The 27,676-nt window shown below is 65.5% G+C and overlaps 2 protein-coding genes across 4 annotated transcripts; one reads left to right on the top strand and one right to left on the bottom strand.

The window, feature by feature from the left end:
- Positions 1 to 61: 61 nt before the first annotated feature.
- Positions 62 to 9,240, bottom strand: DTX1 (deltex E3 ubiquitin ligase 1). The gene is made up of 9 exons (XM_065646794.1): positions 8,982 to 9,240; positions 4,560 to 5,220; positions 2,394 to 2,455; positions 2,081 to 2,242; positions 1,759 to 1,820; positions 1,504 to 1,662; positions 1,235 to 1,396; positions 1,051 to 1,140; positions 62 to 286 (listed from the first exon to the last, which is right to left on the bottom strand). The coding sequence occupies exons 1-9, from the start codon at positions 9,238 to 9,240 to the stop codon at positions 62 to 64; spliced, it is 1,842 nt and encodes a 613-aa protein (XP_065502866.1).
- A 6,934-nt stretch (positions 9,241 to 16,174) lies between these two features.
- On the top strand, positions 16,175 to 27,274 carry EMID1 (EMI domain containing 1). 3 transcript variants are annotated; one of them, XR_010607119.1, is made up of 16 exons: positions 16,175 to 16,363; positions 18,605 to 18,718; positions 18,828 to 18,934; positions 21,083 to 21,169; positions 21,258 to 21,319; positions 21,450 to 21,576; positions 22,001 to 22,099; positions 22,253 to 22,390; positions 22,629 to 22,715; positions 22,809 to 22,861; positions 22,959 to 23,012; positions 23,132 to 23,176; positions 23,257 to 23,301; positions 23,835 to 23,919; positions 24,725 to 24,815; positions 24,975 to 26,424. XR_010607119.1 is itself a non-coding variant. In XM_065646795.1 (15 exons), exons 1-15 carry the CDS (start codon positions 16,194 to 16,196, stop codon positions 26,834 to 26,836), a joined length of 1,404 nt encoding a protein of 467 aa, XP_065502867.1. In that variant the 5' UTR covers positions 16,175 to 16,193; the 3' UTR covers positions 26,837 to 27,274. The 3 variants fall into 3 exon arrangements, 2 of the variants coding, with proteins under 2 accessions (XP_065502867.1, XP_065502868.1); XM_065646795.1 differs by lacking the exons at positions 24,725 to 24,815; positions 24,975 to 26,424 and adding an exon at positions 26,706 to 27,274; XM_065646796.1 differs by lacking the exons at positions 24,725 to 24,815; positions 24,975 to 26,424 and adding an exon at positions 26,706 to 27,274 and having other exon boundaries at positions 18,831 to 18,934.
- The last annotated feature ends 402 nt before the right edge of the window (positions 27,275 to 27,676 follow it).

Consider the following 27,676-nt stretch of genomic DNA (forward strand, 5'->3'; position numbering starts at 1 on the left):
GGCGGTGGCACAGGAGGGGACGCGGGGGCGAGAAGGTGGTGGGGAGCCCCTCACCCTTGCCTCAGTCCTTCAGGGTGGCCTCGGAGACACCCTGGGCCAGCAGCTCGGCCAGGACGTTGTCCAGGTAGTTGGGGTCGGGGTAGCCATGGCCCGTCAGGTTGGACCCAAACTCGGTCTTGTGGTGGATCTCGTTCCACACCACTGTGTCCGACTCCCCCGTGGTGTTGGAGGTGCCGATGGTGAAGATGAGCCGCCGGTCCCAGGCCACGATCAGCAGCTTCAGCACCTGCGGCGGGTGGGCACAGCCATCGCTTGCCCACCTGGCATCCCCAACCCTCCTCCCGCCTGGCACGGCATGGCCCCCAGCACCCCAGGGTGTGGGGTTCAGCCCTGGCACAGTGCCTGTATCGTGCCACCCTTCCCTGTGGTACATCCCAGCCCCACACTGGCATTGCTACGCCTTTCCCATCCCATCCCTTCCCACCCCATCTCTTCTACTCCTCACCCAATCCCATCTATCTCATCATCCCATCCCATCTATCCCGTCTCATTCTATCTCTCCTCTCCCTCTTTTCTCTTTTCTTTTCTTTTCTTTTCTTTTCTTTTCTTTTTTCTTTTCTATTCTTTTCTTTTCTTTCCTTTTCTTTTCTTTTCTTTTCTTTCCTTTCCTTTCCTTTTCTTTTCTTTTTTCTCTTCTCCTCTTCTCTTCTCTTCTCTTCTCTTCTCTTCTCTTCTCTTCTCTTCTCTTCTCTTCTCTTCTCTTCTCTTCTCTTTTCTCCTCTCCTCTCCTCTTCTCTTCCTCTTCTTTCTTCTCCTCTTCTCTTCTCTTTTCCCTTCCCTTCCCTCCCTTCCCTTCCCTTCCCTTCCCTTCCCTTCCCTTCCCTTCCCTTCCCTTCCCTTCCCTTCCCTTCCCTTCCCTTCCCTTCCCTTCCCTTCCCTTCCCTTCCCTTCCCTTCCCTTCCCCTCTTCTCCTTCTTCTTCTTCTTCTCCTCTCTTCCCATCCCATCCCACCCCACCTCACCCCGGTGCCACCAGGGACACTCCACTCACCTTCCTGCCCTTCTCGTTGTCGGGCAGGTAGCAGTGCCGTGGGAAGCCACGTGCCGTGAACTTCTTGCCGGGATTGGGGTGCTCCGGGCCCTGGGTGGGAGGGCAGTGGGGTGAGCGGGTGGCACCGGGTGGGGACACCCACCCCAGCAGGGGGTCCGCGGGGCGGCAGGCACAGGTTCCTCACCTGGATACCGGTGGGGATGTCGTAGACAATCCGGATGGTTTTGGAGTCAGTGTAGCCCGGCAGGGAGTGGGGGATGAGGTGAAACTCCATCTTCCCGGGGGGCTGTGTCCCCGTCTTCTCCCCATAAATGGCCTTACAGGTGGGGCACTGCAGGCTGCCATCCTGCACCGGCACCGGGGGGACATCAGGGGCAGCACCCAGGCCCCCAGCACCCACCCAGGGCACGCGTGACCGCGGGGAGGGTGTCCCCCAGGGGGGTCCCAGCTGACCTTGTTGCCGTTGTTGTACATGGCCAGGAGGCAGAGCAGGTGGTACATGTGCCCGCACTTGCCCAGCTTGCCCACCAGCTCCGGCTTGATGCCGCGCTGGCTGAGGACGCCCTCGTAGCCGGAGGAGGTGACCAGCCGCTCCATGCAGATGGTGCAGTCCTGGGGGGCACAGGGTGGGATGGGGACATCACCCCCAGCTCTCTGACCGTCCCCGGAGCCCCATGAACCTCCAGCAGCCCCTGAGCCCCCACTCACCTCATCCGGGGGGTTCTTCACCTTCTGGATGTAGCGCCGCACCACATCCTCAGGGGCCTTGCCTGCCGCGGGCAGAGAGGGTGACGCCATCAGAGCCTGCCCACGGTGTCCCCAAACCCCTGCCAGCCCCGCCACCGGGATGGGGACAGCACAAGGAGGAGGGGGTGCCAGCACATGGTACGGAGGAGCAGTAGGCATCACCCCAAAACACTCAGGCAAACCTCTTGGGAGTCCCACCCCCACAAGTGGCACCAGCGCCCGTGCCTCAGTTTCCCCTCCAGCATGGCCAAGGGTGCACACGGGGCCACCGGTGGGTCCTTACTCTTTTTGAGATGCTTCTTCTTGGTTTTCCTGCAGATGCCATTGACACCGGGCACAGGCTTGATGTCGCTCTTGCTGACGGGCGGCGGGTGCAGGATGGGCTTGGGGGCGCGGGTCAGGCAGACAGGCAGCCCGGCAGCACACATCAGGATGCCCGTCATCCCTGCGCCGGGGGAGAGGTGCTGTCTGTCTGTCCACCCAATGTCTGTCCATCCTTCCCGCCTCCTGGCCATGCCCCACCGCTGTGCCCTGCCCCTCCAACCCCTCAGCCCCAGGACATCATCTGATGGTGACACCCAGTGTCACCCCCTTACCTGCGAGGGCGGGGTGGACGGGGCCGGTGCCATTCAGGTTCTTGACCGGGAGGGCCGGGACCCTGTGCAGAGATGGGAGGGGGCTCAGAGGGGCTGGCAGGGCTGGCACTGTCCCCCGCTGTGCATGGCATGTCCCCAGGGCAGGGTCCTCTTCATGGGACATGGGCCAGGGTGTCCCCTTACCAGCCACGGGGGTTCCTGTCCTGTCTCGTGGGGCTGTCACCCAGTGCCATGTGTCCATCCCTGGGGACCCAATGGTACTGGGAGCACCTTGTCCTCCTTGACCCAGGGCGGGTGGCCCAGCGGGGCATCCTGACAGCCATATCCTGCGTCCTGCATCCCCCACAGGGACTGTCCCTGTGCCTTGTCACCTCACCCATCACCTTGGCCATCACTTCTACTCCCCCACCCTCCAGGGCTGCCAGCACCAAGACCCTTAGGGTGGTGGCACAGTGTCCCCCTGCCCGCTCGTGCCTGATGACCCAGGGCATCTCCCATGTACGTGTGCAGCCATGGCCGGGTGTGCACGTGTGTGTGCAGTGGTGTGTGCAGTGGTGTATGCACGCCGCTGGGTGTGTGCACCCATGTGTGCATGGTGTTGGGTGTGCACCCACGCGTGCAAGGCTGGGGGCACAGCTGGCTCTGCAGGCAGATGTGGGTGGGAGCTGGAGGTTTGTACGCACAGGTATGGACGTGGCTGTGCCCACGGGTGGGGTGGACAGATGGAAAGAAGGAGGGATGGGTGGGGAGAGGGGTGGAGGGAGAGGGGGATGGACAGATGTGTGTCCAGGCAAGTGGGTGGATGGATGGATGGATGGATGGATGATGGATGGATGAATGGATGGAAGAAAAGATGGATGGATGGATGGAAGGAAGAAAGGATGGATGGAAGAAAGGATGGATGGATGGAAAGGAAAGGAAGAATGGATGGACGGACAGATGGATGATAGATGGATGGAAGAAAGGATGGATGAACAGCCGGACAGATGGATGGAAGGAACGGGGCACGCACTGGGACAGAAGACAAGGACGCAAGCCCCACAGAGGAGCCCTGCACAGTGCCCGAGCACTCTCCTGACCTGGGGGGCTGCCCCAGTTTAGCAATCTGGACAGCAGCCCCCGCCAGCCATGTCATCCCCTCCCCGACTCCAAACCTCCCCTGCGCACATCCATCACGGTGATTTTGGCAGCGCTCAGCCTCTCATGAGCCGGGGCTGTGGGTGTCTCCCTCGCATGCCCAAAGCTGCCCAAACCCACGCCAAGGTGGGGACAGTGGCGGAGGGTCCCCCCGACCCACCCAGCACCTTCTTGGTCCACTCCTACCTGTCCATGGGGATGTGCAGGATGTGGCCTGTGTGCTGGGATGGGGACAGGGACGGTGATGGGGACAGGGACGGCTTGGCCCAGCGCCCGGCACGCGGAAGCGAAAGCAGCACGTCAGCAGGGGAAGGAAACGCGCTGGGACTGTCCGGGGGCTCAGCAAACCTGCCCCCCCTGCACCCAAACCGGGGTCAGATCCTTCCCCCTGGCACAGAGCTGGGAGGGATGGGACAGGCTGTCCCCTGTCCACTGTGACTGCTTAGTCCCCTCCAGGGCAGCCCCAACTGAGCACCCCAGAGCTGGATCTGGGCTGAGTGAGCAGCACTGGGGCTTTCCAGCCAGTGCCAGCCTGGTGCAGAGAGCTCCAGAGGTGACCCACCGAGGGGACGTGGGTGCCAGAACTGCTCATCCCTGCTCAGCCGCCCACATCCCCTTGGTGAGTTATTCCCATCCATGTGGCGGACACAGCCGGAGACCTGCCTGGTGGCACCGGGCCATGAGCTGGTGTCACACACCCCATGCTGGCCAGTGGGGACACAGGTCCCCTGGGAGCAGGCACTGCATATCCTCCAGCTGGCACGGCACAGCACGCCACGCTGCACAAATCACTGCAGCCCCTCCAGGACAAGCCAGCTGCTGAGGATGTCCCCCCTGCCACCATGTCCCCAGGGTGAGGTGCCTGGGACTGGAGGTGACACAGCACTGGGAAGGGCTGTGGCTGCTTGTGCAAGGTGACAGCAGGGGACAAGGTGCCTCCACCTCCCTTTCCCCCCCCGCTCTGTGTGCCCACAGCCCCGGTGACACCACAGCTGTCCCCTTCCCCTGGCCACCCCCCAGCCAGCTTACCCTGGGGGGACGGTGGCACGGGTGCTCAGTCCACCCCCCCGCTGCGTGCCGGGCCGGTTGAGGTTGTTGAGCCCGGGCAGTGGTGCCGCACCAGGGACGCTCTGGTTGGGGGCGAACGCCCCACCGGGCACCCGCAGTCCCTCGCCCTTGGCCGTGCCACCCGCCACCGCCACCGTCCCCGTCCCCGCTGGCCACAGAGCCGCCCCGGCAAAGGTGCTGCTCTGGCGCACGGCCCCCGGGTAGAGCTTTCGGCGCTGGGATGCCAGGATGGCATTGGAGGCGGCGCGGGTGCTGTTGACCAGCAGGCACTGGGGACAGGAGCAGGGTGTCCCCGTGCTGGTCCCCACCGGCCACGACTGCGATTTGGGGATGGAGCCCATGGTGAGGGGATACGCCAGGTCCATGCGGCGCCGGAGCCGGCGCTTGCGCTGGGTTTGCCGGTTCATTTGGGACATGCTGCTGAAGTAGATGAGGTAGCAGAAGCCCAGGGAGGAGAGGTCCAGCCAGGGGTGCTGCTTCTCGTAGGCATTCTGGATGGTGATGCAGATGTCCATGTCGTAGGGCGTCCAGGAGCTGTTGTCGTTCTCCCACTCCCACACGATGCCCTTTCCCGGGGCTGAGGACGGGTCATAGAAGTTCCTCCGGACGGGGCGCATGGTTCCTGGGGAGACAGGGGGGTGAGCACCCATGGGGTCCAGTACCCCGAGGTGCCAGCAGAGAGACTCGTGCCTGTATGTACGTGTGCATGTCCTTTTTCCCAGCCCGTTTTTTCACACTGAGGGTGGTGAGAGCCTGGCCCAGGTTGGCCAGAGAGGTGGTGGCTGAACCATCCCTGGAGACATCCCAGGCCAGGCTGGACGGGGCTCTGAGCAACCTGAGCTGGTGCAGATGTCCCTGCTCATGGCAGGGGGGGCACTGGGAGAGCTGGGGAGGGCCCTGCAACCCAAGCCATTCTGTGACCCACTGTGGCGGATGCGACATCCACACCTCAGGGATGGGGGTGCATAGGCATTTTGGGGTGCAAGCAGCTGCTCTAACCCTCCCCAAAGCACCCTGGGGTGCAGGAGGAGTGACGGCCATCAGACCCCAACATCAGCACCCGCCTCCCCGTGCCGAGCAGCCGCAGACACAGCGTGCGATGGATCGATCGTGTCTGCAGGGCTGCGCCTCCCCGGGGACTCATGCGGCTCAACAAGCCTCCGTCAGCGGTGGCGGCTTGGCCACCGACCGGGATCACAGCTCTGGGATCACAGCCCCGGCTGCCGTGGGAAGGGCGATGCTGCTCTCGGCCCCCAGTACCTTTTTCCATCACTCTGCTCCAGGCTCATCTCCACCCCCCTGGCTTGGGCCCCCTCACCATCCCTGGGGCGGGGGGGACGTTTCCAGGTCAGGAGGGTTTCCTGACAGCTGCTGCAGTTCTGGCCAGCGCTGACAGTCATGGGAGCCAGGCGTTGTCCCCCGTGCACAGCCAAATCCTGACCCCTCACGCTTGTTTGTGACCAAGCTGGATGCTACAGCCCCCTCTGAAGCTCTGGTGGGGAGGCATCGCAGCCCCCCCTTGAGCTGTGGTCCTGGCAGTGCCCCTGCAGCGTGGTGCTTTTCTATCCCCTCGCCAGCACCGTTTGCCCAGCCCGATTAACGACGCTAATAACGGTCATTAATCATCGCAGGCAGCAGAGCTCGGCCCCAGCTGCTGGCTGGTGCTGAGGCAGCTCTGCCGGCGGCCTCGCGGGAAGCGGGGGAGGCAGAGGAGCTGCTCACCCCCCAGAACCGCTTGGCACCACTGCCCCTGCCTCATCCACAGCCCCACTGAGGGTTCCTACCCACACCCGGCTGCCTGCTCCTGCCCATGGCCCGCTCACCCCGTGCTCTGCGTCCTGTTTGTGCTCACATCCCTGCCTGCTCACGTCCGTGTCCCCCATCCAGCTGCCCACATCCCGCATCCTGCTAACATCCACATCCCGCACCTGCCAGGCCTTGCATCTCCATCCTGCATCCCTCTGGTCCTTGGGTCTGCATCCCGCATCCCTCTTGTCCTTGCAGCTGCATCCCGCATCCCTCCGGTCCTTGCGACTGCATCCTGCATCCCTCCGGTCCTTGCAACTGCATCCTGCATCCCTCTGGCCCTTGCGTCTGCATCCCGCATCCCTCCGGTCCTTGCAACTGCATCCTGCATCCCTCTGGTCCTTGCAACTGCATCCCGCATCCCTCTGGTCCTTGCAACTGCAGCCCGTGCCCTGCTGCCCCCTTGCAGCTGCATCCTGCATCCCCCTGCCCACTCACATCCCCAGCCCGCATCCCCCTGCCCCCTCACAGCCCCATGCCACTGCCGCAGAGCAGAGGAGGATGAGGGGAGGACACCCCACACGCAGCTCTGGGTCACCAAGGGCCACCAGCTGCCCCCAGCCCCACAGCCCCTGTCCCCTCCGCCAGCAACACTGGAGCTGTGGGCCAGAGCCAGCATCCCCAGGGCCAAAAGGAGGGGACATCTGTCCCCACTTCTCAGAATGGGGTCACCTCATTTTGCACATCGCTGCTTTGGCTCAGGTTTCTCCCTCCCTGGGCATGGCACAGGCCAAGTCCCTCATCGCCCCAGCCTCCTGCCCACCATCCGTGTCCCAGGCCACAGCGGGCACCAGGACCCCCCTCATCACAGGTGACCCTCATGTTCCCAAGCACAGTGGGACCCCAGAGACATTTGGCAGCCCCCAAACCCAGCTGTCCCCAGGCCACAGGGCAGAGATGATGAACAGAGGCAGATACAGGGATGGGACACACAGAGATGACGATTCTGAAGATGATCTATGGGATGGGGTCAAACAGATGGCCACATCCCCTCTGGTGACATCCCTGGAGACAGCAAGGTCCCAGGAAAAGCCGTTTTGCTCTCAGCAGAGATATGTCACCTCCAAACCCAGCTGTGTCCCCCACCAGGGCACGTGTCCCCCAGGAACACCCAGCACCCTGACCATGGCATGCAATGCCAGGTCCCTGCTGTCAGAGGACAGGTCCTGGCCAAAGCTGGCAGCAGCTGGCATGGGGACAGCCAGGGTGTCCCGGTGGCACCCGCAGCCCTGAGTCAGTGCAGCTGCTGCCCGGTGGGGTCGTGCCGGTGGCCGTGGCCATGCTGACTCAGGGCTGCGGGTGCCAAGTTGCCCCTTGCCAAGCCTGTGACTGGCTGAAGACCAATGCAGAGACAGGTTTGATGGCAGAAGAAGGGTGGCAGGTCCCTGGCTCAGTCCCCATCTCGGTTTCCAGCCCATCACAGGAGCCACATCCCCACGCAGGGTCATTTCCCATCACCGGCGACTGGGAACGGTGGCACTGGTGGCCAGGTAGCGGGGCACAGACATGACGGTCCTGCTCTGGGATGGCCCCTGTGTGTCCTCAGCAAGTCCGGGGGTGTCACCCAGTGTGTGGCAGGTCCCCTGCCCTCGGCAGCCCCGCGCTTCCCAGCAGACAGGCATGCAGGGGTGGCCAGGATGGCACCCGAACTGGCAAGTCCCCTGTGGCACAGCTGGCACGTGCCGGTTTAATGGGTCACACCATGACGGGGACACATTTAATGGGGCTGGGCTCAGTGGCGGCGTGGGACCGGCTTTGATTTCCCCCGAGGACGCGTGGCCTGGATGCGTGCCGCAGCACGGCAGGCACCAAACACCACGGCTGCAACCAGCCCAGTGCCCACCACAGCTCCCAGTGCACAAACTCGGGCCTCCCCTGTTCCTTGGGGACCCTAGATGGAGTCTCTTTGTGGGGCAGATGGGTGGCCAGTGGGACACAGCACCCACCACAGCACCCCACAGGGAGGAAGCGGGGATGGAGGGACTTTGGGACGCATCCCTCCAGGGCTGGGGTCCATGGTGGAGGGGGAGCAGAGCCAAGCAGGGTGAAGGGAGAAGAGAAGGAATGGAAGGGACAGATGGATAGAGGGGAGGAGGCGTGCAATGGGATGGAGGGACAGATGGACGGGCGGATGGATGGATGGACGGACGGACAGATGCAGAAATGAAGTGACAGAGAGGTAGAGATAAATTGGGATGGATGGAAGGATGGAGGGATGGAAGGATGGTGGATTGGTGGAAGGATGGAATGACAGGCAAACAGATATGCAGTGAGATAGATGCACAGATAAATGGACAGATGGACAGATGGATGAATGGAACAACAGGCAGATAAATAGATACACATTGGGATGGGTGGGTGGGTGGATGGATGGATGGGTGGATGGATGGATGGATGGATGGATGGATAGATGGAAGGAGGGATGGATGGAAGGAGGGATGGATGGAGGGATGGATGGAAGGAGGGATGAGGTGATTGAAGGATGGAAGGATGAGGGATGGATGGACAGATGGATGGAAGGATGGATGGAAGGACAGGTGGGCGAATGGTGTTCCCGGCTCAGCGCCAGCCCCTTACCCGTGTCCTGCCGGAACTGATGCATGGACTGGAGGTCAATGATGTACGGTGCCAGCTGGACGTCGACCTGCCCCAGCACCACACTGCCGCGGGCGTCCTCCTTCAGCACGTTCTCAATGTGGTGGCAGACAGCGGCTGAGTAGGGCCGCCAGCGCCCGTGCTCGTTCAGCCACTCCCACACCACTACCCGGGCCAGATTTTGGGGTGGGAAGCCCAGGCCACTGGAGGCCAGCATGGCCCCCGCGCCCTGCCGTGCCATGCCAGGGGACAGCGGCTCAGCCCCACGCGGGGATCACCCGGAGCAAACGCTGTGGGGCTCTGCAGGGGCGGGTGCTGCCAGCCAGGTCTCCGCCGTGCCCCAGCCGCCCCGTCCTGCTCCTCCGGGACTGCCGCACCGGGCTGGGGCCATCCATCACCCGGCACGGCTTCCTCGGCCCTTCCTCCTCCCCGCGGCGCTGGCTCGGGCTCCAAAAAGCCACCGGGAAGCCCCTGGGCTGTGTCAGCTCAAGAGTGGCTGCGAATGGTGCTGGGGACACACAAGCCCGGTGCTGTCCCCAAGACACCTCCTTGTCCTCTTCCTCCTCGCGTCCCGCCACTCAGCCTACATCCTCGGTGGCTCCACAACTGTCCCGGTGGCAAATGACAGCGGTGTCACCTGCAAAACAGGGCCACAGCGCTGGTCGCTCTGAGTATTGCCACTTGGGTGGCGGCTGGGGGACTGTCCCCATTGTCCCCATGGAGCCGCCAGGCAGCAAGGCCGCTGTGCCCGCAGCCCTGGCAGCACGGGCTGCCTGCCAGCCCTGCCCGGCTGCCGGCCTCCAACGTGACAAGGGGGACAAGGGGGACGGGGGGGACAGGCAACCCCACTCACAGCCCTGGGGGGCTGGCAGGGACCCCACAAGGCCAGGGAGCCCCATTGCTCCCTGCCCAGGCAGTCTGGGTGCCAGGGAGCCTGCGGCCCCTCGAGCCCGCTCCAGCCACCGCTGATTTATGATCTGCACTGCAGGCATCGGGCTGGGGGGGATCCCGGGCCGCCTGCCCCGGCCCCCCGCTCCCCAGCACGGCCCCTCAGCCACCCACAGCAGCCCCCAGCCCCATGGCAGTGGGTGGGGGGCTGGAGTGGGGGGGCTTGCTGCACAGCCACCGTAGGCAGACAGACGCACGGACACGGCCAGGCACACACAGACACACTGACACGGAGACGCACGCACGGGCACACGCGCTGGCACACACACAGTCGGTGACACAGACAGCGGGACCGAGACAGACGGACAGACACGGGCACCGTCAGCAGCACAACAACACCCCCCCCAGCCAGAGACACACACACGCACACCCAGGCGTGCAGCCGTGCACCCTCACACCTCCACACGCGTGTGCACCCTCCCGCTCACCCAGCAGCTGCCGTGAGCCCGAGCACCGCCGGGGCCGGGGGGAGCCTCACCCCAACCCTGGCCCCTCCCCGGGACCGTGCGATGGGGACAAGCCCCAGTGCCCCCCCCGCCCCGGGGCCCGGCTGCTCTGAAGGGGTGGCAAGGCCAGGCCCGACCCCCGGTGCGCGGTCCCCCCCGGTGCACGATATCCCCGGTAACCGGCAGCCCCCCGCACCCCCGCTGCACGGCACCCTCGGTGCACGCTCCCCCCCGGTACACGACAACCCCCCGGAGCACGGTCCCCCCCGGTACACGGTCCCGGAGCCGGCAGCCCCCGCCCCGCCATGGCCGCCGCCCGGATCGCCCGCGCCCCCCGCCGCTACCTCCGGCAGCCACAGCCGCAGCGGGACCCGCAGCCGCACCGGGAGCAGCGGCGGCGGCGGCGGCGGGCGCGGGGCCGGGCGGCGGCAGCAGCAGCAGCGCTCCGGCAGCGCCAGGCAGCACGGGCACCGGCGGCGGCGCGCACGGCCGCGCGGGCACCCGCACCGGGGACACGCACCGGGACCGGGCACCCGCACCGGGGACTCGTAGGGGACTGGGCATCCGCACTGGGGACACGTAGGGGACCGGGCACACGCACCGGGGACACGTAGGGGACTCGGCATCCGCACCGGGGATTGGGCACTGGCACTGGGGACACATAGGGGACCGGGCACACACACCGGGGACACGCACCGGGACCGGGCACCCGCACCGGGGACTCATAGGGGACTGGGCATCCGCACTGGGGACACGTAGGGGACCGGGCACCCGCACTGGGGACACGTAGGGGACCGGGCACCCGCACTGGGGACATGTAGGGGACTGGGCATCCGCACCGGGGATTGGGCACTGGCACTGGGGACACATAGGGGACTGGGCATCCACACTGGGGACACGCAGCGGGGTCTGGGCATCTGCACTGGGGACACGTAGGGGACCGGGCACCCACACCGGGGATTGGGCACTGGCACTGGGGACACATAGGGGACTGGGCATCTACATTGGGGACACGCAGCGGGGTCTGGGCATCTGCACTGGGGACACGTAGGGGACCGGGCACCCACACCGGGGATTGGGCACTGGCACTGGGGACACATAGGGGACTGGGCATCTGCATTGGGGACACGTAGGGGACTGGGCACCCGCACGGGGGATTGGGCACTGGCACTGGGGACATGCACCAGGGATTAGGCACTGGCACTAGGGACCCACACCAAGATCGGGCACCTGCACCGGGGACACACACCGGGACCGGGCACATGCACTGGGGACACATAGGGGACTGGGCACCACACTGGGGACCTGCACAGGGTACTGGGCATCTGCACTGGGGACACGCACCAGGACCAGGCATCCGCATTAGGGACAACACACCATGACCAGGCACATGCACTGGGAACATACACAGGGGACTGGGCACCCGCACTGGGGACACACACAAGGGACTGGGCACCTGCACCAAGGACGTGCACCAGGGGTTGGATATCTGCACTGGGGACACAGAGAGGACTGGGCACCCACACCAGGGACCTGTACCAGGACTGGCCACCCACACCAGGGCCGAGCATCCACACCAGGGACACGCACCAGGGATTTGGCATCTTCACCACGGACACACACAGGGGACTGGGCACACACACTGGGGACACATAGAGGACTAGGCATCTGCAGTGGGGACACATAGGGACCAGATATCTGCACCAGAGACCTGTACCAGGACTGGGCACCCACACCAGGGCCAAGCACCCACACCAGGGACACACACTGGGGACACACATGGCTGCCTTGCGTTGGGAACCCACACTGGAGACAAGCACCCGCACTGGGGAACCCCATCTGCTGTGGGCATCCACCCCTGGGACCAGGTGCCCCAGCCACATGTGCACCCACACCAGGCACAAGACCAAGACCCACACCGACATTTGGGATCCACATCGGGGCCCCCCACCAATGCCAGGCACCCACAGCAAGAGCCTGCACTCAGTGCACGACCAGGCAGTGGCACCCAGAGGTGTCCCTATGGGGCGCTGCGCCCCAAATTGACCTGGAGGGGGACATTGTCCCTCTTAGGGCATGTGGCTCCCACAGCACCACAGGGAAACTGAGGCACAGGAGGTGGCAGGAGGCCCTGAGTCGCAGAGACACCTCAGTGTCTGCCCTGCTCGCCCCCATCAACACCCCCCCCAGCCCAAGGGCTCTCGGCTCTGCCTGCCAAGAGACAGATTTGGGGATGGGGGGTTGTCACTTGTGTTCTGCCTGCAGAGTGACAGATTTGGGGACAGATCTGGGGACAGAGGGACTGTTGCTCTGACCATGCTTGCAGAGGGGACAGGAAGCTGTCACTCTGGTTGTGCCCATGCATTTGGAGGCAGATTTGGGGCAGAGGGTTTTTTGCTCTGGCTGCACCCATGGAGAGGGCAGATCTGGGGACAGAGGTTGCCTCTGTGGCCATGCCCCTGGGAGGGACAGATTTGGGACAGATCTGGGGACAGATCTCTGGCCACATCACCCCCACACCAGGCAGGGGACACTCGCAGTGCCACCTGGTGGCTTCGGCCACGTGGCATGGCAGCCCGAGGTGGCACCGCGGGGGTCCCAGCTGACCCGGGCACCAAGCCCCAGCTTGGTCCCTGTCCCAGGCATCCCCCTTGTCCCTGTTCCTATCCCCACGTTGGAGATTGGACTCTGTGTCAGCCCACATGGGCAGGAGCCACATGCTGCTCCATCCCTGCAATAAGCTGCAGCTCGGTCTCAGCGCGGGAACCGGCCACGGGCAAATGGGGCTGGGGGCTGGCACCCGATGGCACGGCTCACTGTGGGCACTGATAGGCCATAATTGCCCTGACAAGCCCCACCTGCCCTCCCGCCCCGCTCCTCCCACCAGTTCTCCCCTGGCCTAGGAGCCTCATTTAAGCTCAGCTCTGAGCTCTGATCCCTGCCTGCGCCTTGGCACGGGGACCTGGAGCTGGGACATGGACATGGCATGGGGACATGGAACCGGGGCAGGGAACTGGGACATGGGATGGGGACACAGAGCTGCGATGGGGACGTGGCACGAGGACCTGGAGCAAGTTAGGGACATGGAATGGGGACTGGGAGCTGGGCCATGGCATGGGGACCTGGACCTGGGACAGGCTCATGTCATGGGGACCTGGAGCTGGGCCAGGATATGGGGACATGGACTCAGGAAAGGGACCTGGGACAAGGACATGGCACAGGGACCTGACACCAAGCTGAAATGCACCTGAGGAGCCCTGCAGGAGTCCAAGTCACCAAGCAGGGGGTGAACATGGGTGACGGGACCCCAGGGCCGGGTGTGGGTCACTCAGGGGAGCCTTGGGGACAAGGTCCTGTGCAGCCTGAGGCTGGGCCCTGCCTGCTCAGCTCTGGGCTGGGGACAGCCTGGGACAGCCATCAGGGAGCAGCGAGAGTGGGGCTGCCCCACTTTGCGGGACAAGATGGGTCACCCCAGTGCCTGCAGCCCCCCAAAGCCCCAGGCTGTTGGAGGGAGCGTGCCCAAGCCAAGCAGGATCTGTCCAGCCAGTGCTGAGCCCTCACAGCACCCACACCTGGGGGGGGACATGTGCATCACCCGGCGCGATACCCATCTGCCCCCACCAGACCCTGGGCGCCTGAGCGCAGCCTTGTTTAGTCTGAGGAGGAGCGCGGGTGACCTTCAGCTCCACCGAGCACCCACGAGGGTAAACAGCATGTCCGGGCCCTGCGACAAGGACACGCTGGGGGCCAGGCTGCCAGTGGCGCTGCGGGGGGGACAGGGAGGGGTTTGGGGACACCTCTGTGTTCTAACCACCAACGGGGTGACTGCCAGCTGGGGTGCCAGCAGAGATCCCCTTGATGAGTTGGGGTGATGGGTCCCCCCGGGTGTGGGTGTGTGTTTTGGGGGTGTGGCCTCCCCCCCTATCAACTTACCACCCTGTCCAGAAGAGGGTGGCACCCATGGGTGGGGGGGCCTGGTGGGAGCACTCCTTCATCTCTTCCAGCACAGAGTCCTCCTGCCCTGCTTGCCCCCCTGCCCCAAGCCCAGCTCCAGGCCTTCCAGGGCTCCCCCCATGCTGGAGTGGGGGGCAGGCAGAGCGCAGCCCCCCCTTGCACACCCTCACCCCATAGAGAGCCCAGACACCTGCGTTCCCCACTGTCTCCATGGGAAGGGATGCAGCTGGTTTGCAGATGAGCTCCCGGCGAGTGGCCGGACGCCTGGGTTCCCTGTGCAGGAAGGGTGGATGGGTGGGTGCTGACAGCCTTGACCGGGGCTGAAGCCCCCACCCGCACACACAGCACAGAGGGGTGGGGGTTCTGGGGTGCTGCCGGTGTGGGAATTTGTCCCCAGACACAGACAGACAGACACACGCTGCCTTTAGGGCCCCCACAGCCCCCCATTGACACCCCCGGCAGGGACCACCCACGCACGCCCATGCACACATGCAGCCTCCTTGCATGCCCCAACACAGGGACCACACACACACACGCATGGAAGAGGCAGCCGGAAGAACAGCCGGAGACAGACAGACAGGCGGATGTGCATACACGGATGTACACACACCTGTACACACACGCAGACACACACGCACCGTGTGTGCACAGTGACACGCATGGACCCGCAGCACATCACACACGGACGGGCAGGTGGGCACAGGGGTGTGGGCGCGAGGACGTGCAGATGTCCACACACACAGTGTGCGCAGCACACGCAGCTGCACACACATCTGTGTACCCATGCACACATGTGTGTGCATGCATGAACACCCAGAAGCACACAGACATGTGAACCCATGGACACACACACACACTTGTGCACACGCAGGGACATGCACACACATGTGCACCCATGCAAATGCAGAAGCACATGTGCGTGTGCGCTCACGCACATGCATATGCACACAGACATACTCATGCACACACGTGTACGTACCCATGCACACACACATGTGGCTACCTGTGCACACACACACATGTGGGTACCTGTGCGCACATGTGTATACACAGGGATGCACGCACCCATGTGTACCCATGCACACACAGATGCACGCACTCGTGTGCACCCGTGCACACACAGGGACACACACACGTGTGCACCCAAGCACACACAGAAGCATACACAGGGACTCAAACACACACACGTGTTCACCCATGCACATGCCGATGCACACACGTGCAGCTGTGCACACACACAGCACATGCACGTGTGTGTACCCAAGCACACGCAGCAGCACACACGTGTGCACCTGTGCACGCAGAGAAGCACACGTGTGTATGCACCCATGCACATGCAGATGCACACACGCATGTGCTCCCATGCACACACAGGGACACACACATACGTGTGCGCCCATGCACACACGCGTGTCCCCACGCAGGTGGCCACGGCGGGGCTCACACCCGGACACCCTCGCTCCCACGGGGACCAGGGTCTCGCATCTGGGACCAGCCCCCCCGCATCGTGTCCCGTCCTTGCGCTGAGCCCCCCACCCCGGCCCTCCACCCCCCACCCCGGCTTCTCAGGCCGTGCCTCCACCGAGCCCCCCCGCCCGAGCCAGTGTCCCCCTTCCCCAAATTGTGTCCCTCCCCTCGCAATTATGTCCCTCTCCGTGTCCGTGCCGGGACAGCGGCGCCGCCAGCGGGACCCCCGGGCCGGCGGGGCGGGAGGCGGGGGGGGGGCGGGGGGTCCCTCCTTCTCCTCCTCCTCCTTCTCCTCCTTCATCCCTCCTCCTCCTCCTCCCCTCCCCCTCCCGCCGCCCCGCTCGGTGCCGGTGCCGGTGCCCGAGCCCAGCGGAGCGGCATGGCGGGCCGTGCCCGGGGGCCCTGCCCGCACCGCTGCCGGCCCCTGCCCGCAGCGCTGCCCGCACCCCTGCCTGCACCCGTGGGGCTCTGCCTGTGCCTCTGCTGCCTGCTGCTGCCGCCCGCCGCCGGCTCCTGGAGCCCGGCCGTGCTGCAGCCCGCCGCCCGCAGGTACCGGCACCGGGGCGGGGAGCACCGGGGAGATGGAGCGGAGACACCGGGTGGGGGAGTCCGGGAACGGGGGGCACCGTGGAGGGAGCGCGGAGCGGGGTTGGGGAGATGGGGGTGTGGGCACTGGGCTCGGGGGGCATCAGATACCGGGGGGTCTGTACTGGGAATGGGGGGCACCGGGCACAGAGCGTAGGGGGGATCATGGCGATGGAGATGAAGGTGCCGGCGGGCTGAAGGTACCGGGAACTGGGGGACATCGGTCCCCGGGGGGACTGGGTGCTGGGGACTGACGGGGAGAGGCTGCTTGGTCCACGCTGCGGGGGCTACTGGGACTGGGACTTACTGGGGGATAGTGGGGCTAACCAGACTTACTAGGGCTGGGGGTTACTGGAGCTAGCAAGGCTTTCTGGGATCTACTAGGGGGATTACTGGGGCTAGCAGGACTTAATGGCTCTGGCATCACTGCTGGGGTTATCAGAGCTACCAGAGCTAGCAGGGCGCTGGGGCTACTGGGACTGCTGGGCTGCCTGGCCATACTGGGACTGCTAAGGCTACTGGGGCTACCTGGGTACACTGGGACTGCTGGGGCTGGTGCAGGGTGAGCGGCCCTGGCCCCAGGGTCCTGCTCATCCCTGGGAGGTGACGGGGGCTGGTGTTGCCCAGTTCTGCGGGCTATGGTCCCTGTCCCCACTGTCCCACCCTGGTGGAGCAGCAGACGGGGTGGCGGGGGGGGTTGTTTACAGGAAATCTTTGGCTCTGGCCGTGTCTCCGGCACCGGATTGCCGGGACCTCCCGGTTCCGCTCGGGTCGGCGAGGCGACGGGCAGAAGCTGCCTCATTTCCCCTTCCCCTCCCGGCCAAGCCCAGGAAGCCCCCGGCGTCTTGGCAGCCCCTTACCATGTGTCCCTCGCCCCGGATCCCCCCAGCACACAATCCAGCACCCACCACTTTGCTGTTGGCATTGGAGAACCCACGAGCACCCACCCCATCTCTTCCATCAGGCTAACACATTGCTGGGGTCCCACATGCCCAAGCATGGGGGCACGAAGCCAACAGGCTGGTTTTGGGAAGGGGGGGTGGGATTTGGAGCCAGCCCCATGTGGGCTTTGCCCCAGGTGTGCTCCTGCCCCGGCAGCAGAGCCCGGGCCCACTCGGTGCACAAGTGCCAGCCCGGCAGCGGGTGGGCCGGGTCACGCCAGGCCGTGCGAGCCCTCGCACACCAATGCCCGCCAGCTCCTGCCCCATTCCCGGGGGGGGACATTCCTCCACAGCTCCCTCTGCCAGGCGGGAGCTGAAACAGGCCAGGACCCATCCCCATCCCCGCGGGCGCCCAGCGCAGCTCTGGCTGGCACCACCGCTGCATCCTCGCCCTGAGACGGCGCAGCCGCATCCCGCCGCAGCACCCGTGCATGGGGAGCAGCGCCTGGGAAATGGATGCCCCCCCCGGGTGGGGGGACCCTGCCAAGGGCTGTCACCCTGGATAGGGGGACCGGAGGTGCCGCTGCCTCCCGGGACCCCGCTTGGCACGGTGGGCGGCAGCAGGAGCGTGCAGACAGCCCCGGCAGGCTTGGCGCGTTCGTGGTCCTGGCACGGCGCCCGCCTGGGACGCTGCCCAGCCGGAAAGCCCTGTGCCACCCTGCTGTGTGTCCCCCCCCGGCACCTCCCAGACAATTGTCCCCACTGCCACCGCCTCCCTGCTCACAGGGGCTGTGTGGTGCAGCAGCAGTCCCAAAAAGCTTGGGTTTTGGACCCAAATTGCACAGCCTCGGTGTTTGGAGTTGCCGAGGGTACAGCGAGTCCTGCCTGCCATGGGGATGGGGGCACTGGGTGTTGTGTCCCCTCCTCTGCAGAGGGAAACTGAGGCCCGGGGGGGGATGCCCGGGGTGGGCAGAGCCTGGCATGAGGAGCCGGCGTGGGGCTGGCAGGCGTCTGAAGAAAGGAGCCTTTGTGCGGGGTGGGCTGGGGGCGCGGGGGGGGCTCCGGGCCCCGCTCCAGGCCAGCCGGCGCCAGCGCCGTGCCGGGCCGGGAATGCAGCAGGAATGTGGGGCCCCAGCCCCCCCCAGCATACCAGGGCAGCCCCCGTCCCCCGTTGGCACCCCGAAAACTGGAGGGGGGCACCTCCTGGGGTAATGTGTGGGGCAAGACCCCCTGGGATGGGGGGGATGCACCCTGGGTGACACTGCCACCTCTGCCAGCCGCACAGTGTCCCCCAGGCAGGGCTGAGCGGTGGTTTCCCTTCCAGCAACTGGTGCTCCTACACGGTGACACGGACGGTGTCATGCCACGTCCAGAACGGCACCTTCCTCCAGCGGGTCTTCCAGGGCTGCCGCTGGCCCCTGGCCTGCAGTGGGGGCAGGTGAGCGGTGTCACCAGCATCCCCTGAGACCCCGCATCCCGCCCCAGCACCCTGGGGTGCCCCACTGCCCTGGGGGGTGGTCTGAACACAATGTCCTGCTCTGCGCCAGCAGCTACCGCGCCATCGTCCGGCCCATCTACAGGGTGAGCTACAAGACGGTGACGGCACTGGAGTGGAGGTGCTGCCCTGGGCACGCCGGGGCCAACTGCGAGGAAGGTGGGAGCCATAGGAAGGGCCTCATCCTGCCCCGGCGCTGGGCTCCTGGTCCTCTCCATGGCTGGGGGGGGGTGTCACTCCTGGGATGTGTCCCCAGACATTGGCATTGCTAGTGGGGATGGGAAGGGTGGGGAGGTGAGGGCAGGATAGGGAGATGGACCCATGTGTGGGTGGGGGAATGCATGGATGGATGGGTGGGTGGATGGATGGGTGGGTGGATGGATGGATGGGTGGATGGGTGGAGAGATGGATGGATGTTCTGTGTGGATGGGTAGAAGGATGTATGTTCTTCTGGAGGGATGTATGTTCTGTGTGGATGGATGTTCTTCTGTGTGGATAGATGGAGGGATAGGTGGGTGCTCTTCTGCATGGGTGGATGGATGAAGGCATGGATGGATGTTCCTGTAGATGGGTGAATGGATGTTCCCCGAGTGGGTAAGTGGATGGATGGGTGTACCTGTGGCTGGGTGGCTTGCTGTGTCCATGGATGGATGAATGGATAAGTGGATAGATGGCTGGGGGGTTGTTCTGTGTCCATGGGCGGGTGGGTGTCGTGTCCATGGGTGGGTGGGTGTCCTGTCCCGTGGGTGGATGGATGGATGGAGAGGGGTTCCTGCAGGCGGGTGGGTGAGCGGATGGACAGGCGGCCTGGCTGCGTGGGTAGGTGTGGGGTGGGTGCACAGATGGGTGCTTGGCTGGATGTGCCTGCGGGTGGATAACTGGGAAGGTCAGTAGATGGATGGGGTGCGGATGGATGGACGGACGAATGGGGCGAAACACGGACATTCCTGTCTGGGTGGGTGTGTGGCTGTGCCTGGAGGGGATGCCTGCCCGCTGTCTCTGCCCGCTGTCTCTGCCCGCTGTCCCTGCCCACGGTCCCTGCCTGTGCCTGGCTGGCGGGTGGGCAGCTGCCTACGTGCAGGCAGATGAATGGGTGCAAGGCTGTGCCATGCGTGGTGGGATGGGCCCACCCAGCCTGGGGGGAAGTTCTTTGTCCCCATCATCACCCGCATCTCCCTCCCTCCGTCTTCCCCAGGATCCAGCTGTGGGTCCCCAGCTCAGCCCCGGCTCTGTGGGGCATGGGAGGCTCCAAGGTGGCACCCAGGGGTGGGGGCACCCTGGCGACAGTGGGGTGACACCGAGGGCGTGCAGGACAGTGGTTGGCACAAGGGGCTCCGGAGCCAGCTGGGTGGCAGCAGCGCGGGGGGAGGCGGGGGCCTCTTCCTCCTCCTCCTCCTCCTGCTCTGTGCGTGCTTGGCCGGGTGCCCCACATCTGGGCCCGCTTAGGGTGGCGCTGGCTGTCCCCTGTAGCATGGCAGTGGCCGTGCCGGGGTGGGGTGGCCACGCGGGGGGGCACAATGCCACAGGCTCTGCTCCAGTCACCCCTTTCCTGCCACGCTGGGTGGCCCCGAGCCACTGTCCCCAGGGTCCCTCGGTGGGAACAGGGCTCTGGGACCCCACAATGGGTGGTGGATGTGGGCAGTGTCCCCAGGAATGTGCCCCCCCTCCAAAGCCATCCCTGAGCTGGGACTGGTGGGGATGGAGTTCAGGACTGTGGGGGGGCTTTGGGGAGGTTTGGCTTGAGGTTATGGGGTGGATGTGGGGGAGCTGTTGTGTGGTCATGGTGGGGTTTGGGTGGGGTCTGATTTGGGACCATGACTGGGTTTGGGGGGGATCTGGTATGTGGTCGTGGGTGGGTTTGGGGGGTTCTGGCTGAGGGTTATGGGATGGGTTTCGGGAGATCTGGTTTTTGGCCATGGGGAGGCGTGGGGGGGGTCTGTTTCAAGACCATGGATAGGATTTGGGGGGTCTGGCCGGTCACACATGGGTTCAAGGGGGATCTGGCTTGAGGACATGGGCGAGTTTGGGGGGCATCTTCCCAGGGGCTGTGGGTGAGTTTGGGGGGACCTGCCTTTGGATGTGGGTGGGTTTGGGGGAGATTTGCCCTGTGGTCATGTGTGGGTTTGGGGTTCCAGGGCTCCCCAGAAACAAGGACAGGGCAGAAGCCGTGGGAGCCTCTCCAAACCCCCACCCACTTTTTGGGGTGAGGAGCAGCAGTCTCCTCCATGGCCCTTTCGGGGGGTCTCCCACCAGAGGTGATGCCCTGGGAGGGGGTCCCCCCTTCCTGACCCCCCCTTCCCTCGGCAGAGCCTCACACCTTCCTCGCCGTGCGTGACGCCGGGCGCCCCAGCGCTGCCCCACGCCGGCCCCCGCTGCGCCCCACGGCTTTCTCAGGTGGGTGTCCCCCCCAAATGCTGGTGTGGGCAAAGAGTGGTGGGTGCCCCCCACCCAACCACCCATGCCCCTCGTTGTCCCCCCGCAGGGTGCCTGAACTGCAGCCGTGTCGGGGAGCTGACAGCCCGGCTGGCCACCCTCGAGGCGCAGGTGAGACCCCCGAGGTGCTACTGACCCCCACCATGCAGTGCCACCCCTCGGGGGCTGCAGGAACCTGGTGGGGTGTCACCTTATGCCCCCTGCTGCGCTGTGGCACTCAGCTCTCCTATCTCGTTGCCAGGTGGCCCAGCTGGCGGTGGCTGAACCACCCCCCTCCCCGGCACCCCAAGGCAGCCCCCTGGGGAGGGGACCCAAGACTGGGCAGCTCTGGGGGTCCCCAGCCGCCCGTGGGAGCCCCGGAGATGACGGTAAGGACAGCAGTGTGCCCCCCATCCCCTCCAGCCACCCACACCCTGCAGTGGTGGCAGTGGTGGCAGTGGCACCCAGCAGCATCGCCTGGGAAAAGCACCCGGGTGTTATCAGGATTTGGGGGGGGCACCCCTCGCCCTGAAGGAATGCACATTGGGGTGGCCTCCATCCCACCCCCGCTGTCCCGAGGGGATGGTGGTGACATCGAGCCACACATGGGGACCAGGCCAGCTCCAGAGAGGAGGGGGTTGCAGGGCTTCCCCCCACCATGCTTTGGTTTGGGGCAGCCCCCCAGAACTGATGCTCCCCAGGGTTGCAGTGGGGACCTGTGCCCGGGTACAACGTGGGGACGGGGTGTGGGTGGGGGGCACCCTCCAAGGGGGGGCCCCTGTGTGCTGCCCTGAGGGTGCTGCTTGGCTGCAGGGAGACCCGGTTGGCGGGGCCCCCCCGGCCCCAAGGGAGACGCGGGAGGACGAGGACCATCAGGCGCTCCAGGGGTGAAGGGTCCAACGGGGCCACCAGGTAAGGGGGGACGGGTGCTCTGGTTGGGGGGGTCCCAGTTCAGTGCCCAGCTCTGGCCCAGGACCCCCTCCTGCCAGGCAGATCTGGGGGGTTTGTGCAGTGGTTTTGGGGCTGGGAAGGGCACAAACCTCACCCTCCTCTTCCTCCCCACAGGCCCCCCCGGTCCCCCAGGACCCCCCGGCCGGGACGGAGCCAGGGGGCTCCCTGGAGAGAAGGGGTTACCTGGCCCCCCTGGCCCCCCAGGACCCCCCGCCCCAGTGGGGCCAGTGATACCCCATCTAGCTGAGCCCAGTAAGGAGGGGGTTGGGGGGGCGGGAACTGGGGTGGGGGTCTCCTCCCCAGGCTGACCCCAAGGATGGAGCAGGGGTTTGTACGGTGCCAGAGCATCCCTGCGATGGGGCTGCAGGGTCTGGGGGGGCATTGCCCAGACTGGGGGTGGTGTGGCCGGGTGGTGCTGGGAGCCCTGAGGGGGTCTGGGAGCCCCTGGTGGGGGGGTCTGGCCCCCACCCACCCCCTTGCTGTTCTCCAGGGGACCCCCTCCTCTCCAACACCTTCCCTGAAGCCACTGGGGGCATCGTGGGTCCCGCTGGACCCCCCGGACCTGTGGGGCCGATGGGTGAGTTCCCCCGCGCCGCGTTCTCTCTGCCCCCCCCCAGCACTTTGGGGGTGCCCCTGGCAGGGCTGAGCTGAGCCCCCTCTCTCCTTGCAGGTCCCCCTGGCCCCCCAGGTCCCATTGGGCCACCCGGCCCCCCAGGACCTGACGTAAGTGTTGGGAGCACCAGGGTGGGGGGGGCACAGGGTGGGCTGAGCCCCCCCAGACCCCCCCAGGGCTGATGGCGCCCACCTTGTCCTTGCGCAGGGTAGAGCTGGGACCCCCGGAGTTGCCGGCCCCCCCGGGGAGAAGGGAGACAGGGTGAGTCCCCTCGTGACATGAGTTGGTGAGGTCTCAGCTGGGGAGGGGGCTGCCAGCATCTCTGACACTGGGGGGGCTGGCTGTGCCAAAGTGCTGACGGGTTCTCTCTATCCCGCCAGGGTCCCCAGGGCCCCCCAGGCAGCCGTGGCCAGGACGGGGCACAGGTACGTTGCTGGGTCAGGCCCCCCCGGGCCGCAGCCCCCCGTGCCCCCCCCTGGCAGGCCCTCTCCTCTCTGTGTTTCAGGGCGAGCCGGGGCCCAGGGGCGAGCCGGGCGACAAGGGCACTTGGGTGAGTGGCACTGGGGTGGCACCGGGGACACGGGTGGGGACACATGGCCTGATGGGCGTCAGCCACCTGCGAGTGCTGGGGGGGCGGTGATGGGTGTGGGGGGACCCTGCTCTCTCCCGTGTCTTGTCCCTGGGCATGGGGGTCCCCACCCCACATCTTGTCCCCAGGACCCCAACAGTGACACGGGGGTCCCCAGCTGTCCCCACTGCCCATGTCCCACCCCTGGGACCCTGCTGATGGAACGGGGGTCCCTGGCTGTGCTTGTGTCTCCCCCAAATGCTGGATGCCCCAATGTTGGGGTGCAGAGCCGGCCCCCCCCACGCAGAGGGGGCACAGGGAGGGCTCAGACCCGCCAGGGGCAGAGCTGGGGGCCGGTGCCCACCCCGGGGACCCCCACTCCTTCTCCCAGTGTCACGGTGAGTCAAGGTGTGCTGGGAGGTGGGGGTACCCGTGTCCCCTCCGTGTCCCCGCCAGGGGTGGTGGCCATGCGGGGACCTGCCCCCCCCTCACCCCCATCCCTCTCTTCTCCCCAGGGGGAGGGTTTGCACCAGCTCCGCGAGGCGCTGAAGATTTTAGCGGAGAGGGTTTTAATCTTGGAAACAATGATTGGGCTCTACGGTGAGTAGGGTGGGGGGGCCAGCCCAGGCCACGGGAGGGGACAGGGACCCCCAAGGTGGCCCCTGCTCCATGGGGTGGCCCCCATCCCCACCAGCACGTCACCAGGCCCCCATGATGTCACGGTGGCCCTTGGCTTGGTGACACCATGGCGCTGCTGGGGGGGTCCCTTGGCACCCTCTTCCCTCCGGCGCTGGGCACTGGGGTGACATGTCGGCCTTGGCTGCGGTGTGATGTCATCAGCCGTGAGTGATGTCATCACCCACACTGTGCCATCACTGGGGACCGCTCGGAGGGTCGGGGGCACCCCCTGCCTGCACCCAGCGCTGGCCCCCCAGGGACCCCCCCCAGGGTTCCCCCTTTGGGCAGGGACACCCGTGACAGTCTCCACCTTGGGGACAAGCAGGTGACCCTCTGGACAGGTTGGGGACATGTCCTCTCACGTGTCCAAGGGCTCAGCGTGCTAGAGGGTGGCAGAGGGAGCACCCCTGGGCAGAGGACAGCTGTGTCCCCCTTGGGGTGCTGCTGGGGACATCAAGGGACAGCAAGGGACCCCTGGGCCCACAGGGATGGGGGAGCATCCCCCTGGGGCCACGGGCACCTCTTGGGAAAGCTGGCACCCCCCACCCATTGCACCGGCACCCCCCCGGCCGGGGCTGCACCCGCACTATGCCACCCATGCCGTGCTACGCTGCCCGTCCCATGCCACCCGTGCTATGCCACGCTGTGTCACCCATGCCCTGTCACGCGTGCCGTGCCCGTGGCGGGGCCAACGCGCGCTCTGCTCTGCTCTCTCACTCTCCCCCAGGCCAGTAGCTTCCAAACCCTCCTGCGGCAGCAGGCCCGGCTGGAGGTCCTGGCTAGAAGGGTCACCTTGCTGGAAGCCATCATCTGGCCAGGTAACCGTGCCACCGTCCCTCCTCCCCTCCCCGCATGAGCTGGGCATGCTATAGCCCCCCTGGGAGCGGGCATGGAGCACGGGGGGCTGGAGCCCCTGGGAGCAGGTCCCTGGAGTCCCCCAGGGCCAAGGGAGACCATGGAGACCCTCTTGAACCAAGGGAGACCGCGGAGACCCTCTTGAACCAAGGGAGACCGTGGGAACCCTCTTGGATTGAGAAGAATGACCATGGAGACCCTCTCAGGCCAAGGGAGACCTTGGAGCTCCCTGGGGATCAAGGGAGCCCCTGAAGTCCTTCTCAAACCAAAGGAGACCAGGGACCCCCTCTTGAACCAAGGGAGACCACGGAGGCCCTCTTGAGCCAAGGGAGAGCCTGGAGCTCCCCAGGGTTCAGGGGAAACCATGGAGCCCTTCTCAAACTGAGGCCCATGGGGACCCTTTTGGACCAAGGGAAGCTCTGGAGCTCCTTGGACCAAAGGAAGCTGTAGAGACCCTTTCAAACCAATGGAGACCATAGAAACCCTCTTGGATTGAGAGAGGCGACCATCGAGACCCTCTTGGGCACAGGGGAACCCTGGAGCTCCCTGAGGATCAAGGGAGTCCCTGTAGCCCCTCTCAAACCAAGGGAGGCCCATGGAGACACTCTTGGACCAAGGGAGCCCCTGGAACTCCCCAGATCGAAGGGAGATCATGGAGACCCTCTTGGATTGAGAGTGATGACCATGGAGATCCTCTTTGGCCAAGAGAAACCCTGGAGAAAGAGAAAACCTCCTTGGACCAAGGGAGCCCATCTTGAACCAAGGGAGATCACGGAGACCCTCTTGGGCCAAGGGAGAGCCTGGACCTCCCCAGGGTTCAAAGAAAAACATGGAGCCCTTCTCAAACCGAGGGAGACCCTGGAGCCCCTCTTGGACCAAGGGAGATCATGGAAAGCCTCTTGGACCAGGAGAAACCCTGGAGCTCCTTGGACCAAGGGAAACCATGGAGCCCCTCTTGAACCAAGGGAGACCATGGACATCCTCTTGGATTGAGAGACACAACCATGGAGACCCTCTCAAACCAAGAGAGACCCTGGAGCTCCCCAAGATTCAAGGGAGGAGACCATGGAGCCCTTCTCAAACCAAGGGAGACCTATGGATACCCTTTATGATCAAGGGAAACTCTGGAGCTCCTTTGGCCAAGGAAGCCCATGGAGTTCTCCAAGGACTAAGTGAGACCATGGAGACTCTCTTGGATTGAGGGAGACCTTGAAGCTCTTTGGACCAAAGGAGCTCCTTGGAGTCCCTCAAGCCAAGGGAGACCATGGAGAACCTCTTGGATTGAGAAGGATGACCATGGAGAACCTCTTGGAACAAGGGAAGCCCTGGGGCTCCTTGGACCAAGGGCAACCATTATATTCCTCTTGGAGCTGCTCTTGAACCCAGCGATCCCCTGGAGCCCCCTTGGCCCAGAGGAGACCCTGGACCCCTTAGAGGGTCCTGGAGCTCCCCAGGGAGGGAGGGAGCCCCTGGAACCCCCTTGGCCCAAGGAGCCCCCAGCGCCAGAGTGCCCAGCAGGGGGGTGGCGGGTGCCCCGCCTCCTCTTTCCCCCCGTCCTGCGCCTCCACCTTCCAGCTGTGCTTTCCTGCAGGGGGGACGCCGGCTCTCGGGGTGCTGGCGGGGGGTGCCAGGCAGGGGTGCCAGCCGGGGGGGGTCCTCGTGTGTATGTGTCCCTGCGGGTCTCAGTGTGCCCCTCCCAGCATGGGGTCCCTGGGGGCAGCCAGAGCCATTTCTGTGGGGCAGGGGACCCCACCCATGGCACCCGATGCCAGGGTGACTTTGTGGGGGAGAGGGATGTGTCTGTCACCCCCTCACCTCCCACCACTGACCCCTCTCTCCTTCCCTCCCCGCAGAACCAGAGCCCGGCTCGGGCAGCGGCCCCCCCGGCACGGTGACACCCGGGCCCCCCCGTGGCAAGCGTGGCAGCGGCCACCCCCCCTACCGCATCGTGGTCCCCCCCCGGCAGCCTCCCGGCAAGCAGTGATGGAGCCTGGGGGGGTCACCCTCTGTTGCCCCCCACCCCATGCCCACCACCGTGCTGATTTGGGCAGGAGCATCGTCCCGGGGGGGGCAGGATGGGGGTCACCCCCCCCTTTCCCCTGGCCCCACAGGGCACTTGGTGCTAGCTGGTGGCACGGCACCAGCCCCCCTGCGATTTGCCCCCCGTCGCTGCCGCTTGAACCCCCTTTCGGGGGGGGGGCAAAGGGGTGCCAGGGCCCCCCCTGCCCCTTTTCTGCCCCCACCCCTGGTGCAGCTCTGGGGGTGCTTCATCTCTTCCCCACTCCCGCAGCCCCCCCACGCTGGGGAAGGGGCTCGGGGGGGGTGGCAGTGGGGACCCCCCCAGCGGGGACCCCCCTGTGCCGCGCGCTTCGTCCCGCTGCTTGGGGACCCTCGAGGTCATTAAACGCCTCCTGAAGCCCTGTCCTGTGGCGTCACTCAGCGCCTTGGGGTCCCCTCGGGTGACACGGGCACCCACGGGTGCTGCCACGGGGACGTGCGTGGTGGGAGTGGGTCCCTTCTGCCCACAGGGGGTGGCCTGGGGACACTAGTGGGTGTCACAGGGTGTCCCTGGGGCTGGGGTGGGACGGGGCCATGGGGAGGTGGGACCCAGGGGACACATGGCTGGGCCGTGCCAGCCACCCACAGTGTGCCACCGTGGGACACCCCCGTGTCACACCACCCATGGGAGACCCACCCGTGTCACACCATCCACGGGACACTGGGACTGGGAACTGGCTGAGGGAAAGAAGCCAGGGAGTCGTGGTCAATGGGGCAGAGTGCGGCTGGAGGCCTGTGTCTAGTGGAGTGCCTCAAGGGTCAGTAC

This window comes from Caloenas nicobarica, chromosome 16, assembly GCF_036013445.1.
Source record: "Caloenas nicobarica isolate bCalNic1 chromosome 16, bCalNic1.hap1, whole genome shotgun sequence".
Taxonomy (NCBI): domain Eukaryota; kingdom Metazoa; phylum Chordata; class Aves; order Columbiformes; family Columbidae; genus Caloenas; species Caloenas nicobarica.

What these genes read in the sequence shown, in the direction of transcription:
- DTX1 (XM_065646794.1), bottom strand. Translation starts at nt 9,240, where the DNA reads ATGGCACGGCAGGGCGCGGGGGCCATGCTGGCCTCCAGTGGCCTGGGC. An exon ending in TGAAGAACCCCCCGGATGAG is followed by an intron (nt 1,663 to 1,758) that starts GTGAGTGGGGGC and finishes TGTGCCCCCCAG; the next exon opens with GACTGCACCATCTGCATGGA. An exon ending in ACATCCCCACCGGTATCCAG is followed by an intron (nt 1,141 to 1,234) that starts GTGAGGAACCTG and finishes CCTCCCACCCAG; the next exon opens with GGCCCGGAGCACCCCAATCC.
- EMID1 (XM_065646795.1), top strand. Translation starts at nt 16,194, where the DNA reads ATGGCGGGCCGTGCCCGGGGGCCCTGCCCGCACCGCTGCCGGCCCCTG. An exon ending in CCGGGGAGAAGGGAGACAGG is followed by an intron (nt 23,013 to 23,131) that starts GTGAGTCCCCTC and finishes CTATCCCGCCAG; the next exon opens with GGTCCCCAGGGCCCCCCAGG. An exon ending in AACAATGATTGGGCTCTACG is followed by an intron (nt 23,920 to 26,705) that starts GTGAGTAGGGTG and finishes CCCTCCCCGCAG; the next exon opens with AACCAGAGCCCGGCTCGGGC.